Source organism: Lepidochelys kempii, chromosome 27, assembly GCF_965140265.1.
Source record: "Lepidochelys kempii isolate rLepKem1 chromosome 27, rLepKem1.hap2, whole genome shotgun sequence".
Taxonomy (NCBI): domain Eukaryota; kingdom Metazoa; phylum Chordata; order Testudines; family Cheloniidae; genus Lepidochelys; species Lepidochelys kempii.
Window position 1 is genome coordinate 14,459,180 of NC_133282.1, and position 22,913 is coordinate 14,482,092.

At 54.7% G+C, this 22,913-nt stretch overlaps 1 protein-coding gene across 1 annotated transcript in view; it reads right to left on the reverse strand.

The window, feature by feature from the left end:
* The window catches only part of TBKBP1 (TBK1 binding protein 1), a 58,929-nt gene extending 40,665 nt beyond the window's left edge, over positions 1 to 18,264 (reverse strand). Inside the window, exons 1-5 of the mRNA XM_073326063.1 lie at positions 18,084 to 18,264; positions 5,463 to 5,739; positions 4,732 to 4,854; positions 3,844 to 3,948; positions 359 to 512 (exon numbers count right to left, since the gene is read on the reverse strand). Coding sequence (XP_073182164.1) covers positions 359 to 512; positions 3,844 to 3,948; positions 4,732 to 4,854; positions 5,463 to 5,684 — 604 coding nt within the window. The 5' untranslated portion in view covers positions 5,685 to 5,739; positions 18,084 to 18,264. The remainder of the gene's footprint in view (positions 1 to 358; positions 513 to 3,843; positions 3,949 to 4,731; positions 4,855 to 5,462; positions 5,740 to 18,083) is intronic.
* Between the last annotated feature and the right edge of the window lie 4,649 nt (positions 18,265 to 22,913).

The following is a 22,913-nucleotide window of genomic DNA, read 5'->3' on the forward strand; positions in this document are numbered from 1 at the left end:
AGAAACCCTATAAAATATTCACTGAGTTCATAGCGGGACTCCATTCTGGGGGCTGGGATGGGGAGGGAGAGGGCAGCGCACTCCAGCTATTCTCTGCTTCCCAGGGCCCATACAACGCCATGCAAAGCAGACCAAGTTAGAGCAACCCTGAGGCTGCTCTAAACACCAATGACTGAGCAGGCCCATGACTGCCCCAGAATGCAGTGAGCAGAAAAGTGGCCTGAAGGAGCTGGGAATCATGGCCAGCGAGGGCATAAGCCCCCCATGTATTACAAGTCCCTCTACAACGGACAACATTATGAAGGGTCCACGCTGGGGAAAGCCAAACATCTTCCCGGGCCAGAAATGAAAGACTCACCATGTGTCAGGCCAGGGCTGCCATGGAGAGACAGGTATTGGACCTCCTGGTTCTGCAGCTGGGAGTTGAGGTTCTGGAAGGAGTTGCCATCTCTCTGTCTCAACTGCTGCTCCAGGCTCCGGATCCGATTCAGATGAGTCTCCACCAAAGCTCTCTGGCGAGGAGGGGAAAAAAGGGGTGCAGAGAGAGAGGGTGAAGGTAAGAGATCTGTGCTATAAGTATAGCCCCCCCTCCCCTGCACACCACATGGTTTGTGGGCCCTTCCTGCAGGAGGCCTGGCCCCATGTAGCGTACGGGGCTGTACAATCTGAACATACATGTCAGAGCCCGAGAGCGAATCTGATGGCCGCCACTGTGACTGACACACCAGGGATTGAACTGAGGACCTCGTGACCGAAAACCAGGAGCCGTTACCGCTTGAGCGAAAGCTCTGCGGCTGGCCTGTGTAACAGGCTCTGATCCCCCACAGATCGGTACCTGTAACACACACTCACCAGGCGGGTACACAAACACCTATGAGATTCAGTAGCTGAAATACACCCAGCGTGGAGGGGCAGATTTTCAAATTACAATAGGAGTCGGGTGCCTAACTCCCTTAGACACTTTGGAAAAATCCCACCTTAGGAACCTCTCAGCAATGGACAGTCGACTGCATCAAAAGCCACCAGCTCAATTGTCACAACCTGAGCGCTGCATAAACACAGTCCCTGTGTCTCTCTCCTGTGCTGTTTGTCCCATCCACAGACATGTCCGTATCCCAAAAACAACACTCAGCTGGATCCTCTTTGCCTGATCTTTTGAATTTCTGGGTGGCCTTGGGTGCGCCTTTGTCTTGGAGACCACTTTTGTTTCTTACATTCCACCAAAACGAAGGGCGGTTGTTAAACTAATGAACATAAGAGGTTTTTACCTAGCCCACATAACAACAACTAGGTTAACAGCACTCGGGAGGACAGGACAAGACCTTGACAAGCTGGAGAATTGGTCTGAAATGAACCAGATGAAATTCAATAAACACAAGCGCAAAATACATTGGGGGAGGGGTGGAGAAATCAAATCCCTTTTGATCAAATAACTGCTAGGTGTTCGTACTGCTGAGAAGGATCTGGGGGTTACGGTGAATCACAAAGGGCGTATGAGTCAGCAGTGCGATGCAGTTGTCAAAAAGGCGAATATCATTCTGGGGGGTGTTAACAAGGGTGTTGGACATCTACACTCGGAACTTAGGCTGGTATAACTACATCACTGGTACAGACAGAGGTAGATTGATGGGAGGATGCTGGCTACTGCCACTCACGGAGGCCAACAGGAGAAGAAATCCCGGCAGCACGGGCAGCGTCTTTGCTAAAGGGCTAACAGCGCCACTCCAGAATTGTAAGCCCTAAGACACGGGAGGGATTTATTCCACTCTACTCGGCACTGGAGGGGCCTCGGCTGGAGTACGGTGTCCGGTTCTGGGCACCGCGCTTTAGGAAAGACGTGGACAAACTGGAGAGAATCCAGAGGAGAGCCACAAAAACGATCAAAGGTTTAGAAAACCCGACGCATGGGGGAAAAAAGTACAAAAACACCTGAGCGTGTTTAGTCTTGAGAAAAGACGACTTGGGGGGACCTGAGAACAGTCTGCAATATGTTACAGGCTGTTACAAAGAGGACTGCAATCGACTACTCTGTGCGTCTGCAGAAAAGGACCTAGGGGTTACAGTGGACGAGAAGCTGGATATGAGTCAACAGTGTGCCCTTGTTGCCAAGAAGGTCAGTGGCATTTTGGGGTGTATAAGTAGGGGCATTGCCAGCAGATTGAGGGACGTGATTGTTCCCCTCTATTCGACTTTGGTGAGGCCTCATCTGGAGTACTGTGACCAGTTTTGGGCCCCACACTACAAGAAGGATGTGGAAAAATTGGAGAGTCCAGTGGAAGGTAACAAAAATGATTAGGGGACTGGAACACATGACTTATGAGGAGAGGCTGAGGGAACTGGGATTGTTTAGTCTGCGGAAGAGAAGAATGAGGGGGGATTTGATAGCTGCTTTCAACTACCTGAAAGGGGGTTCCAAAGAGGATGGATCTAGACTGTTCTCAGTGGTAGCAGATGACAGAACAAGGAGTAATGGTCTCAAGTTGCAGTGGGGGAGGTTTAGGTTGGATATTAGGAAAAACTTTCACTAGGAGGGTGCTGAAACACTGGAATGCATTACCTAGGGAGGTGGTGGAATCTCCTTCCTTAGAAGTTTTTAAGGTCAGACTTGACAAAGCCCTGGCTGGGATGATTTAGTTGGGGATTGGTTCTGCTTTGAGCAGGGGGTTGGCCTAGATGACCTCCTGAGGTCCCTTCCAACCCTGATATTCTATGATTCTAAGGTAGGATAAGCAGTAATGGGCTTAACCTGCAGCAAGGGAGATGTAGGTTAGATATTAGAAAAACTTTCTAACTCTCAGAGAAATTAAGCTCTAGGTTTCCAACGGAGGTTTGGATTCTAAATACCCCTGTGGATCTGGGCCCAAATGACTAGCCGTGGAAGCATTTTCGCAGTCTTCATGCAGCTCTGAGAGCAACACAAGGCCGGGGTACAGCTGGAAGCAAAGAGGAAGCCCGAGGGAGCAGAGAGCACTGCCAAAGCGAAGGGGAAGTGATAAGACGCATTAGGAAAAGTCACGTTCAAAGCCGCACTGCAGCGGACTCTGATTCAGGCATTAACCGAGGTAAGTAATCGAGTTATACTGCCCGATGCACGAATTCAGCCATTACAGTAATTGTCTTGGAGCGCTCTGCATTCCCCTAGCACAGAGCTCAAACGAGCGAAGCCCCGCGAGGTAGAGTACAGCAGGTCAGTGTCATCAGCCCTGCTTGACAGATGCACAGAGAGGTGAAGCGATTTGCCCAGCAACAGCGAGTCAGCGGCAGAACTGGAAATAGGACCCAGGAGTCCTGGGAATAGAATCCTGGAGTCCTGACACCGGTTCCCTACAAACAGGCCCAGAGCAGCAAAGACAGGCCCCTAAACTTCCAGGAAGTTAGGGGCCTAAATACCTTTGGGGACCTGGGCCATACTCCCTGTGAGAGCCAGGGATGGAACCAAAGAGTCCTGTCTCTCAGTCCCCTGTTCTAGCCACCAGAGAGACTCCAAGATCAAAGGACAGAACAAACAGACTATCTGGTACCTTATGCCGCCTCCTATTACCACAGCATCTAAGTGCCTCAGTCTTTAATGCATTTGTCCTCACAACAGCGCTGTTACTCCACTGCACAGATGGGGAAGACACAGAGACTAAGGGTCTTGCCCAAGGCACACAGGATGTCTGTGGCGACAGCAGGGAATCAAACCTGGATCTCCTAAGTCCCAGGCCAGGCCAGCTCCTTAGCCCCCTGACTACCCTCTTCCTAGCTACCTGTGGATTATTCAATCTGGATTCCTCTGGCCTATTTTTGAGTGGTTGAAGACCGTGAGGTCGCGGCTCACGCAGGGCACTCGCTGGTACCTACCATCTCCCCCAGCTCCGACTCCAGGTCGGCCTTCTCCACACACAGCTTCTCATACGCCTGGATCATCTCGTCCAGCTGCTCCTCCCTCTCTTTGCTCTTCTGGAGCTGGAAAGAAGCAAAGGGAGCTGTTCGCAGGGAGCAGAGAGACGCGCCACCGAGTGGAGCATTGGCCGGACCTCTCCAGGCCTGTTAAAGGAGGGCAGGGGGTGCGTTATAACAATGGACACATGCTAAAGGTACTAAAGGCCGAGATCCGAGCCGCTCTGCCGTGGGGTCCTCTGATACGTTAGCAGTGGGGGAGACGCTGATCCTGCTCCAGCCAGAGAAAGAAGTGGATACAGGAACAATGATAGAAGATAATAAATAGCTTCCATTTTCCCAGCCCCTTTGAGCCACAGTGCTTGACAAGTGTTATATAGGCCGACACCACCTCTGAAATGCAGCCACCTCTGGGGTGCAACACAGCAGCTGTTTAACAGCACCCAGCAATGTTTCAGACAGGAAGAGAAGAAAAACAGCATGCCCAGCTTAAATGGCTCGGGAAGGGGCTTTTTGGTTGGCAAAGTGTAATTACAGGAACTGGAATTTGGCCAGGATGCCAGGCTTAACCCCCTTGCATCTGAGAATTCTCCTCCATAGGGGCCTGCAGATCCTTCTATCCCAAAGGCTGAGAATCGTCTCTATCGGGCTCTGCAAACCACCCCCAACACAATCAGCGGGGCTGTGAATCCCCCTCTATCGGGCCCTCCAGACACACAGACACCTCTGCAGCACAGGGCCTGGCTAGCTCCATCTCCCAGACCTTGCCACGACCCTGATCTTTTCAGCTAGGAACCAACGGGCCTGGGCAAGCCAGCTGCGAGGTGCCAAGCCCCTAGAGCCACCCACCTCATGCTGGAACTGGTTCAGCTGCTGCTGGAGGCTAGCCTTCTCGCTCTTCAGCAGGGAGCACTCCTGGGTGTCGTAGACGGAGAAGAGGCGCTCCTCTCCGAACTCGCCGATCACCGGGTACTGCAGCCACGGGGCGAAAGCAGACATGGGCATGAAGGAACCCGCTGACAGCAGCACGGGGCGCCCTAACTCAGCAGCCCCGGCAACTCCCCAGGAGCCCGGGGGCTGCCCCCAGCTGGCATCCAATGGAGCAAGTCGCAGGCCGGCCCCGGAGAACAGCGCTCGGCTCAGATCGGAGGGACTCCCAGAGCTCCGTCCAGCGCCGAGCGCAACAGAGACGCACTCTGGTTAAGCATCATTGTGCTAGAGACATAGGAAACTGCACGCCCAGCGGTGTACAATCACGGGGACAAGCCCAGAGCTGCACACTGCGCATACAATCCACAGAAACACGTGTGAGCCCAGAAACCCCCCCCCATCAAATCTAAAACCCCAGAGATGCTGCCCACGAAGCTGTGAACAGGCGTACAAACCCAGAGCTGCACGCCCAGCTGTGTATTACTACGTGCGTGACCCCAGAGCCGCACACGCCGGGCCTCACTGGTACAGCTGCTCTTACAGTTATCCCCGGACTCCTGGCGCCTGTCCCAGTGGTGCCATTCGCCTGGCCGGGATCAGGTCCGCCCTGGATCTGGCGGGGGGAGAACGCTCGCCCTCTCACGCCTCACCTTGATCTCATACATCTTCAGCCTCCTCTTGAGGGTGGAGTTCTCCCTCTCCAGGCTGGTCAGGCGGTTTTTGATGTCGTCGTAGGCCGTGATGAGGGCAAAGTGAGAAGCCGAGCACATCTCGCTGGAGAGGTCCGTGTTGGGGCTGTCCAGCCACACCTCATCCTGGCACAGGGCCTCCTGGGTGAGGATGCTGATGTCATCCTCGAACATGGAGTCCATCGCACGGCTCGGGACGGGCCTTCAGCGGGAATCGCCAGGGCACAGCGACTCCTGACTGCAAAAGAACAACAGGGGCCAGGGTGAAGAGAGGAAGCAAGGCCTAGTGGTTAATCATCGGTGCTCCGGCCCAAGAGCGCTTGCAACCCCCAGAAGCTGACCAAGGAAGCATTATCCCCATTTTACGGGGGGAGGGTGGGGGGAGGGAACTGAGGCGCAGAGAGACTTGCCTGAAGTCACCCCAAACCTCTCAAGTCCCAGCCCAGCCACAAGAACAAAGCACTTGGACAAACCACTTAACCACAGCATTAGCTCTGGGGGAGACACACTGGTGGCTGCTGGTGGATGATGTCGGAGATTTCTTTTAAAGCACACCAGGAAATGGGCAGTGAGGGGTGCCCATCTCATACTGGCAGGGAAAAGGGCTTGTGTTTATTAATGAACTGCCATAAAAAATGTTTAAAAAAGCCCCCCGTCCTGGAACACAAGAGAAATGCGGGACAGCTAGGCCTCCATGCTTCTGAGCGTGGGAGGCAGATAAATCACAAACCCAGGTAATGGTGGGGAATTAAAAGATCTCAGCACTGTGACGCCTCTGCCAACAGATCGGCTGAAAAGGGGAGCGAGCCTGGAAGAGGGACCAGAACTATCTAAGTACTCCCCCGCCCCAAACACATGAAAAGATGGGAGTTGGGGACATGACACAGCGATGCCGACTGCACAGTGAGTCAGTGCAAAGGGGGCGGATGAGGACAGAACCCGACGAGCAAACTTGGTGCTGGCTTTAGCATCTTCCAGCGGAGAGGACGAAAGCCATTTAAGTCACCGCTAAGATCTGCTCAGAATTAATACATAGCCCTTCTCCTCTGTAGATCTCAAAGCGCTACCCAGCACATCTGGCTAATAGGCTATTGAATTGTGGCTAACGCAGGTGGCTTTTTAATAATGTGGCTAATAAGAAAAATTAAAAACCACCAAGCGTAGCTAGCATCGAATTTCTATTGGACGCCACTGCACGACACAGAGATTTTTGTCCCGGTATCACTATGTCAGTTAGGGGCGAGGTTTTTCTTTATGGCCACAGTTATCCCAGTACAATTTCTAGCGTGGGTGCAGTTATCCTGGTAAAAAGATGCCTTATACTGGTGGAGCATATTCCCCTCCTCATACAGGTCTAAGCTAGACCAGTATAAGCAGCTTGATACTAGTAAACCTGCGGCCACTCCGGGAGGGGGATGCAGGATTTTAGCTACACTGCTCGTGGGTAGACAAGATCTGAGCACCAGGATCCGCATGGGATAGATGGGGCAACTACAGCAGCAAATTCAGACAGGAGGCTGCCATGCCCAGTGTCGCACGAGGCTCTCACAGCGCGGGGGGGAAGGCACCCGTGACGTGTCAGCCAGCGGGGGCGAGCTGAAGGAAGTCTGCCTTGGAGTTCTTTATGCGATGAGTGGGCCAAAGGAAGGCGTACATTACAGCAGCATAAGACTCCTCTCTGATTTGTGGCCGAGTGGGGTTAAGTGACTTTCTCAAGGTCCCAGAGGAAGTCTGTGGCTGAACCCAAAATAGATCCCTGTCCCGATGTCTCCCGGGCCAGCGCCTTAGCGACAAGGCTCCCCTTCCTCCCTACAAATAAGAGGCAGGAATACAGCGTTCCTTATAGAAAGACACACTCATCACCAAGAGCACAGCCCGCGCCTCCTGATTCCTGGCACAGACACCCCCCACCCCCAATGCTTGCCTGCCCAGGCACCGCAGACCTGCGTTAAACCCACAGAGGATGCTGGGGCACCCTCTTCTCGTCAGGTCACCAGTTCAAATACGGCTCAGATCAGTAGGGCCTGACGTTCCGCCCAGCTGTTTATGGAACTAGGTGAATGAGACGGGGGCTGCAATCCAGAGCTTTAGCGGACAGGTGCCTCTGACATAGCTAGCACCAGCTGACCCCCTTGTTGGCAGCCTCAGGAAAGGAATGGGCCATTAAGACTTGTCTCTCACCGCCATGCAGGTCCCTCCAGGGAAAGGGCCAGGGCATGTGGGAATGTCTCTCTTCCATGCTTAACTAACAGTGACACAAGGGGTTAAGGCACTGACCTAGCATGCAGGAGACCTGGGATCAATTCCCAGTTCTGCCACAGACTCTCTGCATGACCTTGTGCAAGTCACTTAGCCCCTCTGTGCCTCAGTTTCCCCCTCGGTAAAATGGGGGAGAATAACTCTGAGTAGATGTCTCTGCAGCCTGACCGGCAGGGTTATTAGAGCAGGGTGGGCTAGGAGTCAGGAAAGCCCCAGCTCCACCGTGTGACCTCAGGGGAGTCACACGTCCTCTCCCACCCTTTGTCTGCTTAGCTTGTCACTATGCGTACGTTCAGCGCCCAGCACCCAACCTGCCCTTGACGGGCTCTTAGGCGCCCTTCAAACAGCTGTTTCCCAAAGATCTTTCTGTGGCTTGTGCCAGAGGATGGCTACAGTGCCACTCTCTTTGCTGAGGGAATTAGTATTTAAATGCATTCAATTAAATAAAGCCTACAAAGAGCATTATCACAACGTCAACCCCAACTCAGAGGGCAAACAAACAAACCAACCAACCACAAAACACACACTATGAACCAACGTAGGAAAACAACCACAAACCTCCAGATGCCACCCCCGCAATCCCCCAAAACTCAGGCGAAAGGCAGAGGACTTGCCTTCACTGCTAAGTTAACACAGAAGTTACAACTCAAGCCCCACTCACACACAAACCCTTCACTCAAATGCACGGTGCTTGTAACTGGAGTTGGGCCAGCCCCAAGGGAGAGACCCCTCAGCTGCTGCCCCAGACTCTCTGCAGTGTGAACGCCGGCTAGCGCAGGGCTTCTCTCCGCACATTTTCCAGTGACCTCAGAGTGCGGCCATCAACTCTTGCTGGTGGCCACTCTGACCATTTTTCCTAAAATACTTAAGTAACTTTAGGAAAAACAGATAAATATGCACGTATACCCGTCCAAACCATTGAAATTTATTTATGCAGAGGTTGGGTTTTTTTGCAGACTCAATGATAAAAATAACATACAGTTGTTTCTATTCCTTACCGGACCTAAACAGAATAGAAACGCAAATAAGGTGCTTTGCACGTTCTTGTCTTTTGTTGTTGTCATCGTCGCGTTTCTTTTGCTTTCTGGTGTCTTTAAAAAAAATAAATAAATACTTACGAGCTAGTAAGTCTGCTGTTGCGAAAAGTAATATTTGTTAATATCACTTTTCACATTAAGCCAGAATTAAGCTCTGGATGGGGAGGCGGGTAGGGAGGCAGAGCGCGTCAGGGGGGACGGATGGGGTGGCGGGGAGGCAGTGGGGGCCAGGGATGATACGGGGTGCAGGGGTGAGCCGAGGACCAGCATCCACAGCCGGGGTCCAGGACGGGAGCCTGCTGCCTGCCACTCCAGGGCTGAAGCCCTAAGCCAGAGCCTCACGGCACCCAGGGAGGTGGGGAACTCACTGGCTGCCTGCTCCTCTGATGTTTTTGGCTCCAGAGGGGGCAAGGGGAGGGGCCACTGGAGGCTGTGGCTGCAAGAAAAGCCCCTGGTGACCACAGGCAACCACGGTGGCCGCATTCGAGAAACACTGGGCTAGCACCATCCGAATACTGCCCGGTCTCCAATTTTCCCCCATGTGCCCAGAAAGGACAGGCAAGTTGTCCCATAGGTTCCTGGGAAAGAATCCCTCCTGCAGCACGAAGAGCTGTGGGATGTGCCCCAGAAGTCTATAGGATACGGATGGCATTATGGGATGGAGAAAATTGCATGATGGGAACTTGACTCCTTGCTTCCAGTCATCCCTGCACGACTCATTTCTACCCCACAATGCATCGCAAAAATAGCCCAAAAGGCACTGCCTGGGACGGCGGCGTGTGGCACACCGGGGTAGCTACCCGCAGTGCACCGCACTCTGCATCGACGCAAGCGCCCCGGGCGAGCGGACGCACGCGCCCAAGCGATGTACTAACAGCGGTGGCTGGGTGCCGAGGTAACTGGCGTCGACCCAAGCCTGGAGTTAGGGCGACCAGATGTCCCGATTTTAGAGAGGCAGTCCCGATATTTTTTCTTATAAAGGCACCTATTACCCTCCACCCCCCCTCCTGATTTTTCACATGTGCCATCTGGTCACCCTACCTGGAGTGCAGGCAGGGCCTTCGCGAGTGCAGCCCAAGCACGGGGAGTTAACTCCGTGGTGAAGACAGACCTTGAGAGTCAGGGGACCTGGGTTCTAATCCCAGCTTTGCTGCTGACCTGCCATGTGAATTCAGACACTCAGTTCTTTTCGTTAAACCTCTTTGATCCCTCCCCCTTTGCCTATTTAGATTGCGAGCTCTCTGGGGCAGGGACTGTCTCTCACACCGTGTTTTTAATGAGAGAGGTCACAAGCAAGCCCCATTGTGCCAGGAGCTGTACATGTCCAGAGGAGAACACGGGGCTTGCCAGCAATCTGAACAGAGCACGTGGGAGATACGGTCACACAAAGCATTAATGCCACCAGCACGAGAGGGGAAGTGGTTTGCTCGAGGTGAGCGGCAGAAGTGGGAACAGGACCCAAGGCTATCGAGTCCCAGTTCTGTGTTCTAACCACTGCACCACACTGCCTCTGTAAGACCTACCCCTTGCTGTCGAGGCCCTTATGCATTGCTGTAGTACGAACAGCATCGAATCAGAGCCAACCGCCTTGCAACGGGCCGAATGACATTAAAGAGATGAGGTTTGAAACAAGCCCGTTAGATTGATTCCAAGCCCTTTTGACTCAAAATCCCTCCATCCACAATTGACGTTAATTGAGCTTTTCATAACCCTGGGTTCCATTTCAAGCTGCACAGCTATTAAACTATTATGCCTGCTTCACCACCGCCGCCAACACCACAGCCCCCCCGCACCCGGCTGGCACTGGTCCAGCGAAGGGCATCGCTGGGAACTCCAGGCCATTGCAGGAAAGGACAGCACAAGCCGAGCCGGGTTGGACTAGCCCGTCGCAGAGCAGGCTCTGGGGTTACAGGAAAAGCCATGATAGTACATCCAGCGGGATAAGGAAGGCTAAAAGAGAAGGCAACCTCGGGCACTAAATGACCTTTACGCTCTCCCGTAACACTTGCCTGTTCAGATGCTGTATTTACAGAGAGGACATAAAGCCAGCACAACACAGAGCCTGTTAGGGGAGCAGGCTATTACAGGAGCTTGTAATAAACCCTGGCATTTATCCTGGACCCTGGAAAGAGTAATTAATCCTGAGACCACTGCCATGAGGTACTGGGGGATGGAGGGGTTGTCGAGCTGTTTTCCAGATGGGGAAACTGAGGCACAGGAGGGTTAAAGTCTAGCTCGTCCAAGAGTGGCCACAGATCCCCAGCACCTCCATCCTTGAGGTACTGTAGGGGCCTGGCTTTTGGAGGGTGCTGAGTGACGGTTGCTCTAGTCAATGGGGTCTGTAGGGGTTCGGCTCCTTTGAAAGCCAAGCCCCCTTAAGGCCTCTCAAGTTGGGCTCCCTAAAAATTGGAAGCGCCCAGAAATCAGCAGCCACCTGAAAACATGGTGGTTAGCCACAAAGAGAACATGTCAAAGCCAGAAATAGACCCCAGAGCCCAGACTCCCAATCCCCTGCTTGATTAGACCTCCCTCCCTCTCTCAGCTAGCATGAGAAACCAGGAGCCCCAAGTCCCAGTCCCCTCCTCTGACCACTATCCCACACTTCCTCCAACATCAGAATCTTCCCTCTCCCTCCTTCCACATTTCTAGATCTAAATCTCCTCTCTTGCCACCCGGGCCTCGTGCTGGCCTGACTCTTGGCCGGCACAGGGCTATGAATCAACCGTCTGCAAGAAATCGCTCCGAGACACCGGGTGCCCTTCAGAACAGTTCACTCACCATTCTGGAGTCCTTCATGTCTCAGTTATTTGTTCTGGTTTGTGCCCACCCTGAGGGGACGCATTTATTTCCGTTTCCCATGTCACAGGTTATTCCTTAAGAGGCCTGAGCTTACCCCAGAGGACTGGGCACAACAACATGCAGTTGTCCTAACCCAAGTTATCAGGAAACCCTTATATGTGAGTTTTGCTTGAGACAAGCAAAGGCAGCACCGCCCAGCGAACAGGACTCCTGGGTTCTATTCCTGCTTCGAAGCGGGGAGTTGGTTTGAGTGCTTACAACAAAATGGACTGGGAAGCAGGACTCCTGGGTTCCATTCCTGGATCTGGAAAGGGAGTTGGGTTTAGTTAGAGCAGGACTGCTGGGTCCTAGTCCCCACTCTGCCATGGACTCACTGTGTGACCACTTTGCCTCTCAGTGCCTCGGTTTCCCCATCCGTACAATGTGGGATAATGAAACATACTCAAGAATGCACAGCGTGTATGCTGAGCGTCCTCGGGGCTTGTGCACTCTCCAGTAACCCCTTGCCTTCTCCAGCAGCCCTGTACAACAGCCTGGAGAGTCTGCAGCAGTGTCGGACAAATCAAAACATTGAGACATTCACTGAATCCAATAGGAAAGCAAACCATGCAATTGCTACAGCTTCCCCACTTATTGCATGCCATTTATTTTACAAGGCCTCTACATTTTTAATCGTCCGTCTGCTGCAGAACTTTGCAGTTAAATGCATTACTGCCTTGCAGGAGTTCTTGGCATAGGTGAAGCTGTGGGTTTTAGTAGCTGGGGAGAGGACAGGTGAGGTGTTTGGCACCTGGGAAGGTGTGGTGGCAAACGGCAATAAACATAATAGTAAGTATACCAATAGGTAACTAACTAGTTAACAATAGTTTAATAGTTGACACTGATTGTGTCATCATTAGTTTTCAGAGTTAACCGCCCCCTGATATGAACAAGGCAGTTCACCTCTCCTGTGTTTTGGTTTCAGGCTGTCTGCAGGCTCTGTGGGGGGAGGGATAGGAACTTGAATCACCGCCCCCCAGAAATACCTGAACTGGTGTCACTGGCAAGCATGATTGCATCAGTTACGTCTGAGTGATGAACTTTGCAACCATAAGGCCTAGAAACATTTTATTTACATGAAGGAACAAGAAGCCAAACATTCCCCAGCTGCAGAATCACGGTGCACCTGAGCCTCAAAAGCAGGTAGGCAAGTAACCGGTAGGATCAATTTCCAGCACGAACGCACAATCCCAAACACCAGGCAGGTGCTAGACTCCTTGGCCAAAATTCCCCAAGGGCGGCTTGATTCTCAATAGTTTATCATACCCTGGCCATCCCCATCGTCTTCGGTTCTCTCCCACAGGAGCCAGTCAATCCCACAGGAATCAGTGGGAGTTCCTCCTGTCCCAAGGGGAGACACTGGGCCCCAGCTGTGCAGCGTGACGGCTGGCTGGTGCATTTCAACAGCACCAAACCCAGCTCTGGTTTGCAGATCGCCCAGGGGGACAACAAGAGCTAGAGGGACCAAGGACCCTCCTCAGTGCCTGCTTCACTGCCTACTCCCAGCTCTCTCCCACTAAGAGCTGGCAAAGTGAACAAAGAATTCAGTTTTTCCACTGAATTCATCCGATGAAGTGAGCTGTAGCTCACGAAAGCTTATGCGCCACCTAGGGAGGTGGTGGAATCTCCTTCCTTAGAGGTTTTTAAGGTCAGGCTTGACAAAGCCCTGGCTGGGATGATTTAACTGGGAATTGGTCCTGCTTCGAGCAGGGGGTTGGACTAGATGACCTTCTGGGGTCCCTTCCAACCCTGATATTCTATGATTCTATGAAATAAATTGGTTAGTCTCTAAGGTGCCACAAGTCCTCCTTTTCTTTTGCGAATATGGACTAACACGGCTGCTACTCTGAAAAGAATTCACTGAAACTCAGACCGACATTGACATTTGACAGGCACCACTTCACCATGGGACCATCCCAGATAACAACAGCTTCCCAGGCCCGGTAGTTTAAAAAGCAGGGGAAGATGATTCGAGAGTTACCCCCTTTCATAGCGTACCTTCCCCAGCCCCTACAAAAAACCAGCTATGGCTGTGTCCTCCCCACCCCCAGCAGATCTGAATCTCTTTCCTGCCCCTGAGCTTCTTGGTTACTCAGCGGTGATGGGAAAGATTCCTCCCTTAATTACTTTTCATTTCCCTTGCCTGCTTTCTCTTTCACTTGTGACCAAAGCAGCAGTAACTCGCTGCCCAACAGGGATCGCTCCAGGTATCGGGGAAGGCGGCAAAGATGGCGCGCATGGGTAAGGGGGGGGCTGGAACACTTTGCACTGTGGGGTTGCTGAGAGCCATTGAACCAAACGGCAAGCCCTGCATCCAATGGGAACCACTTCCAGCCCAGGGGTGCGGCAGCCTCTCTCCTTCCAGCACCTCTGCGCATGGGTGTGCAGCCGTGAGCCTCAAGCGTGCGAGCGAAATCCCGCCAGCGTGCGCGATGTGGGAGGGAAGCTTGCCAGCTGGCGTAGAGGAGCGTGAGAGAGCGCGCGCGTGTGTGTGTCTGGGTGCAAAGAGTGCGACAGTGTGTGTGACCAGCCGTATGAATGTGCGTGCGTGAGCCTGAGTGTGCACACCGGCACATGCCGCAGGGTAGCAGTGAGCGTGCCGGCGTGTAAGGCCGGGTGCGTGTGAAAGGAGCGTGCATCAGGGTGCGTAACACTGAGTGTGAACGTGCAACACTGTGCTCCTGAGCGTGCACACGGGCCTGTGACCCGCATCCCGTGTAAAGGGCGAGTCTGACTGTGCAGGCAACAGCGATGTTGTGAGAACAAGCCGCGAAACCGTTATCCCCTTCCTCTCTGCTCTGCGAACCGCAATGCAAACACTCAACTTCCCAAATGGAGGGCACCAGAGCAGGCCTGGGAGCCAGCCGAACATCCCTGCGTCCGCTCCAGCCAGCCAGGAAGACGTTTGCAAACGATCAGCTACCGTTACCTGGCTGGTAAAGCCCCAGCTCCCTGCTGTGAGCCTTCACAGAGATCAGCCTGCAAGCCCAGACTCCCTGCCCCTCCCTCTCACCCCACACAGAGTCATCCCAAGCAGCCAGATGTTGCATTTGCTTCCAGATGTCTGGTCCCTGAGCCCGAAGTAGAGCTGATGGGGGTGGGAGGGGAAGGGTCTGTCCAGCTGATCCCTCTAGTGTGTAGAGAGTGGGGTGAACACACACAATGGGAGCAGGATGGGGGAGGGGCATGCTTGCCATACTTGGGGGGAAGGGTCACGTGAATGGGCCAGGGTGTGGCGGGGGCTTCATGTGCAGCTGTATTAGCTTTACAAGTCACATATGCAGAGTGGTCAGAACGCGGGGGGGGGGCAGTCACAGAGGCGGGGATTGCAATGGGATGGGGGGGACAATGATGCAATGGGGATGGGGGGTGGGGATCAGGGTTGGAGTGTCTCACAGACACAACAGGGTCCCGGGAGTTAGGCTGCGAGGGTCACAGATGCAATGGGGTCACAGGTCTTAGGATGCAGGAGGTCAGAATATGGAGGGCCCAGAGGTGCCCTGGGATCAGGATGGAGGAAGATCACAATTAGAGGGGTCACAGATTCAGGGTGTCAGTAAGCAATGGGGGGACAGACACAATGGGATCAGGGAGTTAGGGGTGTGGGGGTCATGTAGGCAGGGGTCAGCACACAGAGGTTGGAGGATCACAGATACAATTGGTTGCGGTGGGGTGTCAGGATGGGGGAGTCATGGATACAATGGATAGGATGGGGGGATGTTATAGATGCAGGGTGTTAGGATGCTATGAAGCAGTTGGCCCGAGATCAGAATGTGGGGCGGGGGGGGGGTCACAGATGCAGGGAGCTGGGGGTCAGGGTAGGGACCAGAGGCGAGGGGATTAGGATTGGACAGGTGGTACAGATGCAGGGAACCAGGCAGGTCACAGATACATTGGGACCAGGGGCTGGGGGTGGAAGGGTTGGTATACAATGTGGTCTGGGGAAATTAGGGTGCACATGTGGGGTCATAGATACAGGGGGCCAGGGTTTGGGGGGGTCAGAGATGCAGAAGCTGGGGGGTGAGGGCAGGGATCAAACATGCAATGGGATCAAGTGGCTAGTGGTGGGGGTCACATATGCAGGGATCAGTATGAAATGGGGCATCACAGATGCAATGGAACCAAGCATTGAAGTGTGTGGGGGGGTCAGTACGCAATAGAGTCTGGGGACTCGGGGAGGTTGGGGTGTGGAGGACTCACGGATATAGGGGTCTGGGGGTGGGGATCAGGGCAGGAAGGGAGCAGGGGTGCAATGGGGCCAGGGGAGGGTCAGGATGGGGGGTCCGGGCACAGAGGAACTAGGGATGCAGTGGGGCCTCGGGGAGGGTTGGGATGGGGGGGTTCCAGATGCAGGGGCAAGGGAGGGGAGGGACCAGGGGTGCAATGGGGCCGAGGGAGGGTCAGGATGGGGGTCTGGGCAGGGAGGGAGTGGGGGTGCAATGGGTCCGGGGGAGGGTCGGGGCTGAGGGGGTCCGGGCAGGGAGGGACTCGGGGTGCAATGGGGCTGGAGGAGGGTCGGGGTGCGGAGTCCAGGCAGGGAGGGACCCGGGGTGCAATGGGGTTGGGGGGACCAGGGAGGGAGGGACCCGGGGTGCAATGGGGCCGGGAGGGTTGGGATGGGGGTGTCCAGGCAGCGAGCAAAGGACCAGGGGTGCAATGGGGCTGGGGGGTAGCAGGGGTGCAATGGGGCCAGGGGGTTCAGGATCGGGAGGTCCAGGCAGCGAGCGAGGGACCAGGGGAGCAATGGGGCAGGGGGAAGGACCTGGGGTGCAATGGGGCCGGGGCAGGGGGCGTCCTGGGGGGTCCGGGCGGGGAGGTAGCGGAGGTGCAATGGGGCTGGGGGGAGGGGGGAGGGAGTCCAGGCAGCGAGCCAGGGACCCGGGGTGCAATGGGGTGGGGGGGAGGGCAGGCTGTGGGGTCCGGGCGGGGAGGTAGCAAAGGTGCAATGGGGCTGGGGGGGTGTCGGGATGCGGGGGTCTAGGCAGCGAGCGAGGGACCCGGGGTGCAATGGGGCCGGGGGGGAGGGGATCGGGAGTCCAGGCAGCGAGCGAGGGACCCGGGGTTCAATGGGGCCGGGGCGGGGAGGCAGCGAAGGTGCAATGGGGCTGGGGGGGGTGTCGGGATGCGGGGGTCCAGGCAGCGAGCGAGGGACCCGGGGTGCAATGGGGCCGGGGGGGGGAGGCAGCGAAGGTGCAATGGGGCCGGGGGGGGTGTCGGGATGCGGGGGTCTAGGCAGGGGTGCAATGGGGCCGGGGGGGAGGGACCCGGGAGGCAATGGGGCCGGGGGGGAGGCAGCAAAGGTGCAATGGGGCTGGGGGGGGTGTCGGGATGCCGGAGTCCAGGCAGCGAGCGAGGGACCCGGGGTGCAATGGGGCCGGGGGTGTGGATCGGGGGTCCAGGCAGCGAGCGAGGGACCCGGGGTGCAATGGGGCCGGGGGGGGGAGGCAGCGAAGGTGCAATGGGGCTGGGGGGGGTGTCGGGATGCGGGGGTCCAGGCAGCGAGCGAGGGACCCGGGGTGCAATGGGGCCGGGGGGGTGTCGGGATGCGGGGGTCTAGGCAGGGGTGCAATGGGGCCGGGGGGGAGGGACCCGGGGGGCAATGGGGCCGGGGGGGAGGGACCCGGGGGGCAATGGGGCCGGGGGGGGGAGGCAGCGAAGGTGCAATGGGGCCGGGGGGGAGGGAGGGACCAGGGGTGCAATGGGCCGGGGGGTGTCGGGATGCGGGGGTCTAGGCAGGGGTGCAATGGGGCCGGGGGGGAGGGACCCGGGGGGCAATGGGGCCGGGGGGGGATCGGGGGTCCAGGCAGCGAGCGAGGGACCCGGGGTTCAATGGGGCCGGGGCGGGGAGGCAGCGAAGGTGCAATGGGGCCGGGGGGGTGTCGGGATGCGGGGGTCCAGGCAGCGAGCGAGGGACCCGGGGTGCAATGGGGCCGGGGGGGAGGGAGGCAGCGAAGGTGCAATGGGGCCGGGGGGTGTCGGGATGCGGGGCTCTAGGCAAGGGTGCAATGGGGCCGGGGGGGGGAGATCGGGAGTCCAGGCAGCGAGCGAGGGACCCGGGGTGCAATGGGGCCGGGGGTGGGGGGAGGCAGCGAAGGTGCAATGGGGCCGGGGGGTGTCGGGATGCGGGGCTCTAGGCAGGGGTGCAATGGGGCCGGGGGGGGGAGATCGGGAGTCCAGGCAGCGAGCGAGGGACCCGGGGTGCAATGGGGCCGGGGGTGGGGGGAGGCAGCGAAGGTGCAATGGGGCCGGGGGGGTGTCGGGATGCGGGGCTCTAGGCAGGGGTGCAATGGGGCGGGCTGGGGGGCGCGGGGGCCGGTACAGCCCGCGTTGCTCGGACCCGCCCGGAGGAGACAGCCCCGCCCCGCCCCGCCCCCCGTGGGACCCCCCAGCGCGGGGGCGGGGGCCCGACCCCCGGCCGCAGGCGCCCAGCGCGGCGGAGCCGACTCACCGCAGCCCGGCGGGCTCCATGCTCGGCGCGGCCGGATCCCCGCGAGCAGCGCCGGGGTGGGGGTGGGGCGGCTCCTTCGCCCCCCACCGGGAATGGCTCCGCCGCTTCCCTTTTCCTGCCGCCCCTTTCTTCCGCTCGCACTAGCCCCCGCCGGCCGCACCACGTGGCCCCGCGCCGGGCCGGGCCGGGCCGGGCCGAGCCGAGCCGGGCCGGCTGGATCCCCACCCAGCCCGGCACCGCTCGCCCGCCCGCGGGCTCACCCCTTCGCCCGGCTCCCCGCCTGGCCGGGGCTCGCCTGGGCCATGCCGGCTCCTGCCCGGCGAGCAAATAAACAAACCAGACACAGGGCGAGAGGGCCAGAGCCGCCCTGGTCCTTTCCAAGAGGGTCGGATCCTGTCCCCTTATCCCCCCCCCCCTCAATCTCTGCCCCCCCCCCCTTTAAATGCAGCGATGTGTTTTTAAGGGAAGAGGAGGAGCTGGGGAAATAAACCTCCCCACGCCTCTCCTCTCCCCCAGCTGGCCGCCGCCTCTGCTGCTCATCCCACAACTTCCCAGAGAGGAGCGGCAGGTTCAATCTCCTCCGTGGTTATTTGTCTGGTGTCTGCCTCCCCCCCGCCCCCCCCCAGTCTAAATGTCAAGAGGCGACTGACCTCGGCCGGCCAGAGCCCACTGAGTTAGCCACAGTTTCCCTCCCTCCCCTCCCAAAGCTTAGGCTCAAACAAATTTGTGAGTCTGGAAGGTGCCACAAGTCCTCCTGTTCTTTCTGCTTCGTTTTTGGGGGGCCCAGATCTGAGACCCTCCCTTCGGGCGCCCAATGTTCAGAGGCCTGCAGCCCGTCGCCTGTCCCTGCTGAAAACCAGGCCTCTTTAAGAAGGCTCAGGCCAGCCCCAAGACGACAGTCACTTTTGAAAACCCTAGGCCTGTGAGTTTCCCCACCCCCACCCCCGTCTGTGAAATTTCTCCTCCTTCACAAAGCTGCAGGGAGCCCTCAGGAGGGGATGTTTGCAAGTCGCTTGGCTAGGGGAAGTCCTGTGTAAATACTACCTCTGCCTGTGGTTATAATTGATTCGTTTAAGGTGATCAGCAGTTTCAGGACCTTGGTGTCGTTTCCTCCCCCTGCTAGTGCTGGAAATTTTACACACGAATCAAATTTAGTTCATTCCTTTTGGAGCTTGGCCTCTGCCCTTAGGTTTATGCTGATGTCCTAGATGCATAACGGGTGGGATTGTGAAAAGTGTCTAAGTAATTCAGGGGCATTTAAAGTGCCCACTGGAGAGGTTTTCCACACTGATCATTTCCAGGCCTAAGGTTTGACTGAGATTGTTTTGGTTTAGGGGTATTTGCTTGAAATGGGATTCTGTATACCCAAGGGGAAAAACTGAGTCTGCCAGTCTCTCCCCCCCTTGATAAAACACACACTCTGTGCATGGAGCGAAGCAGAGACGGAGAACTGAATCCCCCCCACATCCCACCAACCTACACCCAGAGCCACACTGTAACTGCTATGCCAGCCTTCCAGCGGGAGTCTGTAACTCCTGGGCATGCCTGGTGCAGAGTTTATGGCCACTGAGTCTAAGCATTGATGCAACAACCGACTCTCAACACCCCCCTCCAGCCAACCTCACTGGAGCTTAGGATGGCATGATCACTTTACCTGTGTGCCCATCATGGGCAAGAGGTCTCCATGAGGGGGACTGTGGGTGGTACTTCCTCCAAAGGATGTATTTCATGCTAGCATCTACAACCCCCAGCATGCTCCCCAGTTCACTAGTCACGCAGCCCTGATTGACACGATGGGAAGTGTTTTGTTTTGTTGGAGAGCTCCTGCAAACTGATTTATTCCTTCTCAAGTCTTCTCAAGAAAGCCGTAGGAGTAGATTACTTCCATATTATGTATGAAAGATCAAAATAAAATTGAGACATTTTAAATAGAACAGTGGGAGAGAAAAAAAAAACAAAAAAACCAAACCCCATTAAATACATGCAATGGGGCGTGGGATTTTTTTTTCCCCAGTGAGAACATATTATTCTTTAAATATCTCTCTATTTTGAGGCTTCCATTATGGAATTACATTATTTTTTCAGTTAGCTGCCCAGGGGCTTTATTAATAACTGTTAGCCTTTCTCTGGTGAAGCTGTCACTGCGGGTTTTCATATAGCCGTGTATGTTAACGGGGGTTGATGCAGGGCCTGAATGTATCCTTTTAACAAACGCATCGTTGTCGGTGTCAAGAGGGCTGTAGAGTTGATGGTTGTTGGTTTTCTGAGGTCACACCCAGAGGCCCCAGTTGAGGTGTCCAGTTGTGGGGACGCACACACAGCCAGTAAGAGACATTGTCCTCCAGTGATCAGAGGGGTAGCTGTGTTAGTCTGTATCCACAAAAACAACAAGGAGTCCGGTGGCAAATAAATCTGTTAGTCTGTCACCGGACTCCTCATTGGTTTTGTCCTTCCATGGAAAGTCGGAGCCGAAGAACCTTTCAAGATCTGGGCCTTACAGTCTAAAATGGACAAAACAGACCAAAGAGTGGGAGAAAGGAAGCCTCATGAACCCCATTTCACAGATGGAGCACTGAAACCCAGAGAGATTTGAAACTGACCTGGGGATTTGGGGTGCCCCAAACCTGGGTGTCCAGAGAGCAGATGCTCAGTGCTTTGAAAACCAGGCTGCTTTAAGGAGGTTCCAGTTGCCCTTCCAAAATCAAAAGACTTTTCGAAATCTTGACCACGATCACACAGGATGTTTGTGACCGAGGCAGGAATTGAACCTACGTCTCAGAGGTCACTGCCTTCACCGGAAAGCCTTTCTTCCTGGAGTAGGGAGAATGGAAAAAGAAGTAAACATGTGTGGTTGATTGGAAAACCAAACTGTGTTTGTATGTAAATACCCGAGATGAATGCTGCAAATAACACATGAATCTTCACCATATTTCATCTCTGTGGGCTCTTATCTCCCTTTTACAGATAGGGAAACTGAGTCAGAGTGACGTGACTTCACCCTCAGTGGCACAGCTGGGCCACGTACTCAGGAGATCCTGGGTAGTCCTTTAGTGTCTGATTTTGTGCTAGTGTAACCAACAGGAATATGGATATTAAAGTCAGCTACTCAGTGACTTTTCTCTCAGTCATATTTTTCACTTGTTGAATGAGTTGTCTCTGCATGCCCACAAAGGGGAAATTCACTGATAGCTGAAAGAGATCTTGTCTCAGTGGCAGATCGCTGTGTGCTCTGACCCTTCCAGCTCCCACAGGCTGTGCTACGTCGTTACTTGGGTGGGCCCCTAAGAAGCAGTGCTGGTCATTCAGTAGGCGACAGTCTTCCCTCTAGGTAAGAGTTTAACCAATGTCCCAGCCCAGGGTTAAGAGGGATGGTGGGTCTTGTATGGTGCAATAAAAGAAATCCTACTATGACACTTTTCACTAATAATAGGAATACCTAGCTCTTATTTTTATCCCTAGATCTCAAAGCCCTTTCCAAAGCAAGTCAGTATTATTACCCTATTTTACAGATGGGGAAACTGAGGCACAAGGGGAGACACGACTTACCCATGGTCATGCAGCAAGCCACTGACAGAGCTAGGAAAGGAATCCAGGTCTCCTGAGTCCCCATCTAATGCCCTATCCACTAGGCAATACTGCCATCCCCCGCTGTTCGGGCCAAACCCCTCCTTGGGTAATTCCATTCGCATCCACCCCTTCTGCAGTTTCACTTGGTTATGCTCCTCTTCATTTCCTGCTCTAAGCAGTTGCGTAACATTGCTGGAAGCAGTTACACAGCTTCCACGTTCTGCCCCAGAGGTGGCTGCTTTTCAGGCGTGGGGGATGTGATCCCTGTGTATAGTGCACAAAGTGCTATGGCGATGAAAGACGCTAAAGTATTTCTGCTGGTCAATAGACTTCATAATGTCTAGCTCTTGGGAAAGTGCTTTGACATTGTCATAGTAACTCACTCCAGTCAATTATATATTTTTTCAAAGAGTGTCCCCTACTTCACCATTGCAAGCAGCATAATTTGCCCTGCTACTGCATATCGTGAACTGTGTTTTCATGTTTCATCACCCAACAGCGAAGATGAAACTAGCCTGACAGTTTTTCATTTATTAGCCGCTGAACACTGACAATGCGCCAAAGTAACTGCCCCAGCAAGCTTACGCTCTGAGGGCCTGAGTCTGCAAATCTTTGCTTGCCCAGTCCTTACCTCTAAAAGCAGACAAGAGGGACGATTACTCAGGTGAGTAAAGGTTAGTAGGGTGTGTGTGTGTGTGTTCAGGTTAGGGTAGATATGAGTGTGTGTTCATGTTAATAAACTTTAGCAGCAAAATGCATTCATTTCCCTTTTCGTCTGTGCTTAACTCTTAAGCACCCTGTCAAGTGGGCTCAATTATTACAGGTTTCAGAGTAACAGCCGTGTTAGTCTGTATTCGCAAAAAGAAAAGGAGTACTTAAGAGACTAACCAATTTGAGCAATAAATTGGTTAGTCTCTAAGGTGCCACACGTACTCCTTTTCAATTATTACAGTGATTGTGCACTGCAGAGATAGATAGATATTGAATACCGATGGTGATGACAGACAGATATTGCGTGATATTCCATAGATAGATCGATAGCCCTGATTCTAGGGAAGCAGAGTTTCACTAAAGCAGAATTAAAATGCACAAGCCAGGCTTGTAAATATGCCTTGGCGTTTGGGACTTAACAAGAAAACCCAACCTCGCTCCTCTACCGCAAATAGGGCTATGGAAAAAAACAAAAAACCAAGAGACAGAATTTCAGGATTTGTTCACGCTCGCAGATTGCCGCAGAATACTTTGAAGTGCAAATTGAGGCCT